The sequence below is a fragment of the Sapajus apella genome, unplaced genomic scaffold, assembly GCF_009761245.1.
Source record: "Sapajus apella isolate SASKATOON/1434 unplaced genomic scaffold, GSC_monkey_1.0 scaffold11, whole genome shotgun sequence".
Taxonomy (NCBI): Eukaryota; Metazoa; Chordata; class Mammalia; order Primates; family Cebidae; genus Sapajus; species Sapajus apella.
Window position 1 is genome coordinate 20,414,211 of NW_022436951.1, and position 12,352 is coordinate 20,426,562.

Here is a 12,352-nt window from a genome sequence, read left to right on the forward strand (position 1 = left end):
TCATCTCTTAAAGAATTAAATCCTACCTCCTTAATCATAATGTATAAGATCTTTCTTAACCAGAATCACTTATTTTTTCATGTTAATGCGCTTCTCAGATAGCTTTCTGTAGTAATTCTGAGCAAATTATACTCCCCTTCACGACCTGCGTGGTTTTGCAGCTGCTGTTGCAGCTTTCTAAGACATCTTCTATCCCTCCCCTCAGTTTTTCTGCTTCAACCTCCTTTTGAATGATTTCCATATGGACTTCTAATGTAAGCCAAATATTATGTGCAGGAAGGATGGCCTGAACCACAAGCTTTACATTCAGTGTGTTTTCTTGGCAGTCATATAGGGCCTTCTCTATTATCTCTCTTTCAGGCATTGAAGCAGTCTTTTTATACATGTCTTCCCAACTAAAGTCTTCAAAGATGGGCATCATACTTTACTTATTTTTATATGCCTCATCTCTAGAACAATGTCTAGTGTATAGCAGACACTCAGCAAGTACTTAATATATTGAAAAACTGAACACAGTTAGCCTACATCAGCAATTCTTTCAGAAATACTACAGTTATAAGGAGTGTCAGTGGCAATTTTCCTCTTAAATTAGGCATATGGCAAGTTAAATAGAGGTGCTGTAAAGCAGTATTTTGAGAAATGCTTTCTTGTTCAGAAAATAATATGCACTATAGAGAATTAAGCTTATTATACTCTGTGTTCTCTGATCTTTAGGTGTGCTTTAACTTCATTTTTAATTTTCGAGAGCATTCATGTGAGCTAAGGTGCCGCATTGAAGTTGGAAGACATTAATGCTTTCTCACTCCTCCAATAAACAGAAGAAATTTTGAAATCTGTCAAAATCAGATTTACAGCATGGCTCATACCCTACCTAATAAATGCTAAAAGCATCTTGCAGTTCAGAAATTAATTACATACATACCTTGGATATATATTACAGGTTTGGTTGCAGACCACTAGAGCAAATATTGAAATCAAGCAAGTTAAACATTGTTTTTGGTTTTCCAGTACATATAAACATCTCGTTTACACTATACCATAGTGTAGTAAGTATGAAATAGCATTATGCTATTTAAAAAAGTACAAAAAAGTGCATACCTTAATTTAAAATATTTTATTGTATAAAATAACACTGAAGATATCTGAGCCTTCAGCAAGTTGTAATCTTTTTCGCTGGTGGAGGGTCTTGTCTTGACCTGGATGGCTACTGACTGATGGGGGGTGGTAGTTGTTGAAAGCTGGGGTAGCTGTGGCAATTGCTTAAAATAAGAAAACAATGAAGTTTGCTGTATCAGTTGATCTTCCTTTCAGAGAGTATTTCTCTGCAGCATGTGATGCTGTTTGGTAGCATTTACCTATCATGGAATGTCTTTCAAAATTGGAATCAATCCTCTTAAAACATGCTACCGCTTTATTAACTGAGTTTACATAATTTTCTAATTTTTGTTGTGGTTTCAATAATATTCATAGCATCTTCACCAAAAGTAGATTTCATCTCAATTAACTACCTTCTTTGCTCATGTATAAGAAGGAGATCCCTATTTGTTCAAGTTTTGTCAGGAAATTGCAGCAATTCGATCCCATCTTAGGGCTTTGCTTCTAATTTCGGTTCTCTTGTTATTTCCACTGCTCTGCAGTTACTTTCTCCATTGAAATCTTGAGGCCCTCAAAGTCATCCATGAGGGTTGGAATAACTTCTTCCAAATTCCTGTTAATGTTGATATTTTGACATCCTCCCATGAATCACAAATGTTCTTAATGGCGTCTAAAATGATAAATCCTTTCCATAAGGTTTCCAATTTACTTTGTCAAGAATTGTCATATAAATCACTATCTTGGTAGCTATAGCCTTACAAAATGTATTTCTTAAATAATAAGACTTGAAAGTCAAAACTACTTTTTTGATCCATGATCTTCAGAATGGATGTTGTATTGGTAGTCATGAAAACAAAATTCATTTCCTTAAAGATCTCCATCTAAGCTCTTGGGTGACTAGATGTATTGTCAATGATCAGTAATGTTTGGAAAGAATTTCTTTTCCTAAGCAGTGGGTCTCGACAGTAGATTTAAAATATTTAGTAAACCATGCTGTAAAAAGATGTGCTGTCATCCAGGCTTTGTTGTTCCATTTTTAAAGCAACAGACAGATAGATTTAGCAAAATTATTAAGGGCTCCAGGATTATTATAATGGTTATTGAACATTGGCTTTAATTTCAAATTACCGGTTGTACCAGCCTCTACTACGAGAGTCAGATTATTTTTTGAAGCTTTGAAGCGGCATTAACTTCTCCTTTCTAGCCATGAATGTTCTTGATGGCATCTTCTTCCAATAGAAGGCTGTTCTTTAAACATTTAAAATCTGTTGTTTAGTGTAGCCACCTTCATCAATGATCTTATTTAGATCTTTTTGATAATTTGCTGCAGATTCTACATAAGTTCTCCCTGCTTTACTTTACACTTCAATGTTGTGGAGATGACTTCTTTTCTTAAACGTCATGAACCAACCTCTGCTAATTCACATTTTTCTTCTGCAGTTTCCTTGCTTCTTTCCACCATCATAGAATTGAAGACAGCCAGGACCATATTCCGGATTAGTTTTTGGCTTAAAGGAATGTGTGTGGATGGTTTTATCTTCTATGCAGACCACTACAATTTCTCTATAACCACAATAAGACTCATTGCTTTTTAATCCTTCCTGTCTTCACCGGAATAGCACTTTCTATTTCCTTCAAGAACTCCTCCTTTGCATTCACAACTTGGCTGTTTGGCATGAGAGGCCTAGCTTTTGGACTGTCTTGGCTTTAGGTATGCCTTCTTCACTAAGTTTAATCATTTCTAGCTTTTAATTAAAAGTTAAGAGATGTGTGGCACTCTTTCATTTGAACAGTTAGAGGCCATTGTAGGATTATTAATTGACTTAATTTCAATATTGTTGTATCTCAGGGAATAGGAAAGGCTCAAGGAGCAAGAGACAGATGGGGTAATAGCTGGTTAGTGAAGCAGTGAGGGCACACAACGTTTATTAAGTTTATAATTTTATATGAATGCAGTTCATTGTGACCCAAAATAATTTCAATAGTATCATCAAGTATCACTGTTCATAGATCACTCTAACAGATATAATATTAATGAAAAAGTTTGAAATATTACAAAACTTACCAAAATGGGTCACAAAGTGAGGATTTACTGTTGTAAAAATGATGCTGATGAACTTGGTTGACACAGGGTTGCAACAAACATTCAATTTGTAAAACATGCAATAGGCTTGAAGTACAACAAAGTGAAGAGACATAAAATAAAGTATACCCGTACTAACAGATACAGAGGAGTGTGGAGTAATATAAATGCAAGTGATCTAGCACTAAAATAGCATACAGACTGCTACAGTATCAAATAACCAGCTTGTCAAAATAATAGCTTGTTATGTTAGGATACATATCCCTTTACTGGCTTTTCACAATGAACAAGGGGAGAACTTTCTCTGGAATGGGGATTTCAAGGGGCTAACAATATAGCCGTCTATTTTCAGCCATTGCTTGAAATGGCTTCTGTTTGGTTCTGGGCCAGAATAAAATGTGACAAACATTTTGTGTATTGTGCCTTTTGATTAGCAAAATCATTTCCCATAAAATGTTCTATTTAAAATTGGTAAGACTATATAATGATAATTATGTTACCAAGATGACCTGGTTCAAACATCAATCTACAACTTTCTAACTATGTTAATTTGGACAAATTTCTTCATGTCTCTATGCTTTCTGTTTTCTCATATGTAAAACAGATTACTATTCTTTAGACATTTTGTATTCTCAATGTGTAAGCATTGAGAATAATATGTATCAAATGGTCACATTTAAAAATGTTAATGATTGTTAAGAATGAAATCACATGTCAGAAAGAATTTCACATAATATAAATCCATGTATCTACTGTTACCTAAAGATTTAAACACATGCATTTTCTGTTTTGCTATTAATTTTCTTGGAATTTTCAGTCCGATTGCTTCATAGAGGGAAATATCCACTATTATCAAATATGTCAGATAATAAAAAAGATAAAGAGACATCATTAACCAAAGTCACTGTTTTTTTTTTTTTAATGTGTCCTGATACATAGTAAAACAACAATGAAACAAATAAGCAATGAAATAGAACAATGATCCCTTTATATGTGTTTGAGGAAAATATTTTAGTGTAGTTACCAAATTCTCAGTTACACAAAATTTGCCTTTTGTTTCCATGATGTTATTTTTCTATCTCTGGAAACAAAGATGCTACCTCTGTTTTGGCTCGGGTCCTCTGTAGAATTTTCCAGGTGCTTCTCTCAACCCTATTTCCACAGCCATAACCACTGTTAAGGAATTTTTTTACTGCTTGAAAAAGTTTTAATATTCAGCAGGTTAAGGAAACTCATGGTCAGCTTTAGAATTTTAGTCTCTGCTGAGCTTTCAAGATGTCAAGACCCTAAAATAATATGAACAGCAGGAGTATTAAATCTTTTATTATTTCCAGTTTCCCCTTGAGCATACTGACTTTGCAATAAAGAAGCTGTCATTTACACTCTTCTTTATTGCAAGGTGGGTAATAGCTACAGGAAGAAAAATAAGGAACTGTGTCAAGTTAGCCTAAGTGTCATTATGATTAATGTGTAATCATTGCACATTTGCATCTACTCTTTTCATATACAGGTACTTCATAGATTGGAAGAGTGATGGGGACAGCTACTTCACAATAGATGGAAATGAAGGAACCATCGCCACTAATGAATTACTAGACAGAGAAAACACTGCACAGTATAATTTCTCCATAATTGCGAGTAAAGTTAGTAAGTATGGCATGGACAAAATCAATGTTATACTGCAGTTCTTTGGATTTAAGTCTCCTAAACGAGTCCCTGCTGAGATGTTTTTCATTTTTGGACTGACAGCTGAGTGGTCTCGCGGGGAAACTCAGAAACCTGTTCCTTTTCCTCACAGCATAAGTCCAGAGAAATTGTGACAGCTGCCAATGAGTCCTGTTTCCAGGATTGCATGAATATCTAGTAGTGCATTTCATTGTGTGACCCCATCCTTTTTCATGCTTTACCCTCAAAAATTCAACCGAGTTTTAATTTCTCTTCCACACAGGATCCTTTTACGTATCATTGTGAATTTCACAGGGCCAGGTGAGGGGAAATAAATATCATAGAAAATCACTCATTCTGAAATATTTTCTGGCATCAGAGTATTTAAAAACTCATGCGTCTTCCTACTCTCTATTCAAATTTATTTTTAACGACCATCACCGTGGAATATACAGGAGTTTCAATTTCAGTTCTTCAAGGAGTGGCTCAAAATGTTTACTATTATTAGGACTTACTTTTTGACTCAGTATCTGCTTGGTTCAGAATAGATTCCTCTAGACAGAGTGATTATAGATTTTATTTGTTTGACAAAATAATCAAGATTATTATCACAACTTTCTCAGGTAGTGAATCAGGGTGGGAATGGTGATGTTTGGCTCTTTACATGGTTGTTTTAAATAGAAGTGCATCTCCCCATAGTTCTACTTAGGGGCTCTTGAAAGGTTTGGAGAAAATCTCGTCCGAATCTCTTCCGTTTGCTTCCTCCTTATTTTATGTCGTGAATCTGGTGCAAATTTATAACACTTTAGCAGCTAATTCCATCTTTCCATCCAGGGAATATCTGTGAGTATTTCTGCTGAAGGGTTTTGATCAGTCCGATTCAGTGAGGATGTAAACATGAAACCGTTTCGTTTATCTTCAACACCTCCTTACAAACGTGAACAATCAGATACCCTTTTTCACGCCTTATTGACATCTTTAGCTGATCCCAATACTTTTATTTTCATTATTAAAAGTAAGTCTAACATAAAAGATCATGCAGCTTCTGCCTTGCTTATTGGAACAGTTAGAGCTCTGAAGTGTCAGGTAAAAAGTCTGACTACCCAGAGGGAGCCACACTGGCAAGGTCACATTGTGGTGCTCAGTTTGACAACTTCAGCTAAGCTCTGCCTTCCAGCAAGACCTGCCAGTGTGCTGGAAATGTGAATGATGCTGTCTTGGAACCCCTAGTCCAGTCCACTTTAGTAGCGGAATACCACAATGTAAACTTCATCAATGCCAAGTGAAATGAAATATTAATGCAGCCAAATCCTACCCAAATTCTTACCCACAAAACTGTAATAAATATGAAAATATATTTATCACAATTTTACAATATTTTACAATTATTAAAAGCAACTACATTTTGTTGTCCACTGATACATGGCAATAGATATCTAAAGAACTCAAAGACAACATAATTAGAACTTTTATTCCTTAGGGGTGGGGGTTTAGCTTCTCCAGTTTCTTGCAATAGAAAGGAAAGAGGTAAATTTTAAAAATGCACAAATTTATTGATATGGTGCTGATATAGTGCTCCATTGGTAGCCACTTTTTTTTTTTTTTTTTTTTAAGACAGAGTTTTGCTCTGTCACCCAGGCTGGGGTACAGTGGGGCGATCTCAACTCACTGCAACCTCTGCCTTCTTGGTTCAAACGATTCTCCTGCCTCAGCCCCAGCAAGTACCTGGAATTACAGGCTCCTGCCACCGCTCCTGGTTAAGTTTTGTACTTTTAGTAGAGACGGGGTTTCACTATCTTGGCCATGCTGGTATTGAACTCCTGACTTCAGGTGATCGGCCCACCTCAGCCTCCCAAAGTGCTAGGATTACAGGCGTGAGTCATCACACCTGGCCTGATTGCCACTATTTTTAGGGCTAAAATGGAATGGCAGTAAAAGCAGTTGTCCAAATGCTAATTCTCATGTAATTTTGTGAATTATTTGCTGTTGGGGGGCTCTGGGTGTCCCATCTGCATGAGAGTCTGCCCTGGGCACCCAGGTGTAGACCTTACAGTTTCTTAATTCTAGGACCCCCTTGCTTGGCAGGCAGCCTTTTTGGGTGAATTGATAGCCTGATTCCTCAATTTTAGCTCCATTCTCCTATGTGCAGTTGACCATGAGGAAATTCACACATCCTGACAACATTAAAACAGGTGCATATGGCTGCTACTCCATTGCAGGTTTTCTCTGCCTTGCCATCTTCTTTCATATCTGACCTCTTTGTGCAGTTAGGCTTGGAAAGGCCAGCGAGTCAGCTATCCAGCAGACATATTATAGGGAGAAAAGAATGCCAGTCTCCCCTTCTTGAAGGACTCCCCATCCTCATTCTCCTTGTTTTCCCCAAGTCTCCTTTCAAGCCTGGCATCTGTCTCCCTTCCCACGCCACATCCTATTACAGTTGCATATGTTTTTACTCACTCATTTTATGCTTTCATTTATACAGAATTTGGGGACAGCTAAACTATATCATAATTTTAAAAATCAACTTTAGTTTTCTAAGATCTTTGAGCGATAAGGTGAAAATGAGTTGTCTGAGTTACAGTATATAAGATCTCTGTGAACCATGTTGCTTTCGCTCCAATGGCAGGGTTACAATAAGTGGCAATTGACTAGAGGTAGTTGACTTTCAATAACTTCTTCTTATCATAAACATATTGTCTAAAATAAAAGATTATTCAGTAGAAAATGATCTAACTTACACTTTCCTATGAATACACCACAAAACAGGTGGCTATTTCCTTGATGTAAGGATAGTAAGCCCTTGTGCCTTAACTCTAGATGGATGTCTCAGATAGTTTATTGATTGCTTCTACTGTCGCCGTGGCAGGTCTCTTTCTTTCCAATGGCTCCTTGGGCTGTCAAAGCAATTATCATAGTATGAAGGCACCTGTAGCAATGAGGTATAGTAACTCCTTTCACAGCCTTGAGCTTCAACTATTTAGAAAATGGAAGCGAGTATGAACCTTTACAGTGGAAGCAAGTGTCATTGGTCCCTGAAAGTTTAGATCTTAGAATCCTAATTTGTTAGTTATCAATACGACTGGTGCGTATGCAAGCTCTGTCACACTGTCACCTGCTGCCTCCAGTTTTTACTTAAATGAAAATTAGGATTCCACAGGGTATGGGCTCTAATAAGTTATATTACCCCTCACTGTGTCATAGGCAGAACTGAGACTTAGAGAAATAAGCAAAATATATGCACAATCTAAGAGTGATGCCAAACTAATGTTCTTAAAATGGACTTCTGGTTCATTCCAGTATCTACTCAATGACCAATGCAAAGATTTTAGCTCTGTCAAGGAAGTCTGGTGTGACAAAGACTATATAGCTGTATGAAAAATAAAGAGGCTAAACACATATCCTGTGGTAATTAAAGATTCTATATGAAGAATAGGTAATCATGGGTTTTTTATTTTGTTTGAATGCACTGCTTAAAAGTAAATTTTATTTGTATTCTAATGCCTAAGACTGTTTTCATTGATCAAACTAGCCAGCTGAGCAGGGAATATAATCATCATGAATAAATGAGAAATGAATAGCCCACACTTGCCCTGCCAAGAAGAATGAAATTGCTTAAGTATACCTTATTGCAGATTGAACTGGCATATGTTTTGGTTCTGACCCTTTTATAAAAACTCTCAGGTGATGACTGAACAACTTCCAATTAATTAAAAAGCAGTCATTAATCAGTGTTGCTATTGTTGGAGGTCCAAATAATTTTATTAGATTTCTATTAATTCTTTTATGCATTACTGCTTTGCTGTTTTTATTACATTGACCTTGAGTATTTTTAATGAGACAGAGACTCCAAACTTTACTTCATTCAAATTATCAGAAAGTTTTAACTGGCAAACGTTTCTGGGATTTTTGTGTTACCTTAACAAACATCATTAAGTAAAGGTAACTAGTTAGACAGGTGGCCTGTAACCCAGTCCCAACTATTCAGGAGGCTGAGGTGGGAGGATCACTTCAGGCCAGAATTCAAGACCAGTCTGAGCAACATAGTGAGACCTCGGTCTCAAAAAAGAAAAACAAAATAACCAAAGGAAAAAGAAAGTGAATAAAGATAACTAAACATAACTTCACTAAATCCTTAGAATATATTTTATATGATTATAAAATGAAAAGATGATACTAGAGACAATTCTTTTCTTGATCCTATTAGTTATCCAAATGGTAATGAATCGGTTCCATTTATTGTGGAATAAGTTTAAAAAAAAAAAAAAACAACAGTGAGTTGCCTTACTAAATGCTATATTGAAAAAAGTTTACATACAACTGTATCATTATGAGTTGTAAATAAGTTGTTAGATAATTAATTTTTAAGGTTATCTTCTACATGGAGCTACTTTTTAAAATTTCACATAGAGTAATATCATCCTCATATGTACAAAAAATCAAATTTCAAGATTGTTATCTATAATTCACATTCAATGTAAATTCATGCATTTTTGATATCACTTGTATAGAGCACTATCTATGAGCAAAACATTATTTGTTGTGAGTAAGGAGAAAATTGATTAGGACTGATGTCCATTCTCACGGACATTACAATTTAGGAGTAGTTATAAATTGACCAGATTGATGAATTTTGGTAAGTAATAACTATGCAAATTATGCTGAATTCCAGGGAAATTAGCTTTAAGTGAGCTGTCACATAAACTGCAGAGAGCGGTCACAGAAGGTTATGATTTACCACAGTATGATCATGAAGAATTTAAACCAAAAAATATAGATTTTTCTAACAAAATTTTCTGTAGCATTTTTTTTTGGCTTATATGCCATAGTTATGAAATGATATTATCAGACCATATGAGAAGTGAGTACCTAATTTTTGTTAGAATAAAATTAACAATAGAATAAAGTAATAAACTCTTTTAATAGCTTTAACTCATCTGATTCTTTCAGTACACCTACAAAGTGAGTGCTCTTGTTCACATTGTAGGCATGAGGAAATGGACTTTCAGAGATGTTTTTATCGTAGCTCAACGTCAAACAGCTAATGATGACCAGGCAAGGACCAGCGCTCTGGAGTCTGTCATTCCAAAACACATTCTGTGGGTTAGATTGACAACAGTTTCACAGAGAACATACTCACTTGTCTATGCTTCATTTATTTATTTTAAATAATTTACAGGGTGTGATTGGGAGATGTTGGTCAAGTAGTAAAAAAAAAAAATTAATCAGGAGGAATAAATTCAAGAGATATATTGTACAACATGGTGACGGTAGTTAATATATTGTATTCCTGAAAAATGCTGACAGAGTGGATATAAAATGTTCCTACAAAAATTAGAACTACGTGAGAAGGTGCATATGTGAATTAGCTAGAGTTACTAATTCTACAGTGAGTATGTGTTTCAAAACACTGTAGTACACATGGTAAATACATACAATTGTATCTGCCACCTTAAAAATTAACTTAAAAAGTTAGTGGTAGGTTGGGCGCGGTGGCTCACGCCTGCAATCCTAGCACTTTGGAAGGCCAAGGCAGGTGGATTACTTGAGGTCAGGAGTTCGAGACCAGCCTGGCCAACATGGTGAAACCTTGTCTCTACTAAAAATACAAAAACTAGCTAAACATTGTGGGGGTGCCTGTAATCCCAGCTACTTGGGAGCAGAGGTTGCAGTGAGCTGAGGTCATGCCACTGCATTCTAGCCTGGGTGACAGAGTGAGGCTCTGTCTCAAAAAAAAAAAAAAGTTAGTGGCAACAATTGTCAAGGTGATTTCCATTGCATAGATAAACAATAATATAATTAAAAAGGGCATATTTTTATTTGCAATGTACATATAGTTGAAGTGAAATGCATATCATCTATCTACATTTAAGCTAATTAGATAGATGGCTTACATATCAAAATTCAATGAAAATTTGCATTTTAGAAAGAAAAAACAAAGATTCAAAATAGAATAGAAAAATAAGTATATAATAGTATGTACATGACAGTGGGATAGTTAGGTAGATTTCTATCTATCCCCAACAAATGTGAATTATCAGATTCTCAAGCTACAGTAAGAGTTCCTAATAACTTAATTGTGAGGGATCTTTTGTGATAATTTCCCTTGTACATTGAAAGATTTTATCTACCTGACATCATACTCTTATTAAAGCAATATTTATTAAATAGCTTTATGTTTAATCAGAGTGACAATCGGATTATTTGAACAACATAATAGCACACTCAGATGATATAATTACAAAATGATATGTCCACTAACCTTATAACAAAATGATATGTAATAGCTAACATGCCAGACTTTTTGAAATACTGAAAAAATACAGCCTCATTATCAACAATTTCTCAATATCTCAGTTGGGAACTGATGAACAAAAACGTACTTGATCGTTATGATATGCAAACTATGTGTTTTTTAACTTGTGCCCAATGGTGTCATTATAAGTTCTCTCTTGGGATTATTGAATGATGAGAATTAGTTAAGACACACAACACATAGGAACCAATGTAGACCTTCAAAATCAGGGCAGAGTGTGGGAAGAAATAAGACTTTCTGGCAAATATGTTCAATGATGCAGAGAGCATATGGCACTCTCAATATGGTGCCCTTGAATAAGGCAATCTTAATTATAAATGGGATGGAGGCTGGCACATAAATAGAAGATGAAGTCACAAATATCCTAAAAATGGGTGGAGCATAATGCAGGTAATCTGAAGTGGATCATATGTATATTTTAAGGGTGGAAAGACAGCATCATTTATTTGAAAGATGTTCTCAGGTACTAAACTGCTATTCATGAGCAGGTCTTCAATTCTTGGGGAGGAAGGCTGCAAGAACTTAGAAGAAAAACTTCTTCCTTATGTGTGAGGCATCAGTTACTGAGGCAATATCCCAAATGACACCAAATTTGGTAGTTTAAAAACATGCATTATTTTACAGGTTAGAGGGTTAGAAATCCATTTATGGTGAAGCTTTGTTTACTAAGGTTTCTCTCATAAGACTGCAATTAAGTTGACTCAGTGGTTGATAGCAAAATTCAGTGTACTGTAGGCTGTTGGACATGGGACTGAGTCTCATTGGCTGTTTGATCTGAGGCTGCTCTCAGATTCCAGCCACAGGAGCATCTCCATTGGGCAGTTCACAACGTGGCAGCTCGCATGATCAAAATGAGCAAGACAGAGAGAAAAAGAGTATAAAAAGATGAAAGTCAGCTTTTTATAACTTCATGTCAGAAATGACATCTCTTCTCCCACATTCTCTCCACTGGAAGCAAACCATGCGATTCAGGCCATACTTAAAGGAAAAGAGTTACTCAAGGGTGTGAATATCAGGCCACTGGCATCACTGGGAGCCATTATAGAAGCTTGCCTCCCATATGGGGCCCTTGGCAATCAGACAAGTCAATTGAAGAAAAGAAAATTTAGAAACCATATTGGTTGGCCTCTAGGAACTGAAAATGTCATGAGCGATGCAACTATCTGGCTAAATACATCAAATATAAAATCAAAATA

General features: G+C 35.8%; 1 protein-coding gene across 3 annotated transcripts in view; it reads left to right on the top strand.

Annotated features, from left to right (window-relative positions):
- Window positions 1–12,352, top strand: part of CDH12 (cadherin 12) — a 1,125,215-nt gene that overhangs the window by 1,081,407 nt on the left and 31,456 nt on the right. For all 3 annotated transcript variants that reach the window (XM_032278814.1, XM_032278815.1, XM_032278816.1), the window contains one exon: window positions 4,689–4,825. In XM_032278814.1, coding sequence (XP_032134705.1) covers window positions 4,689–4,825 — 137 coding nt within the window. The remainder of the gene's footprint in view (window positions 1–4,688; window positions 4,826–12,352) is intronic.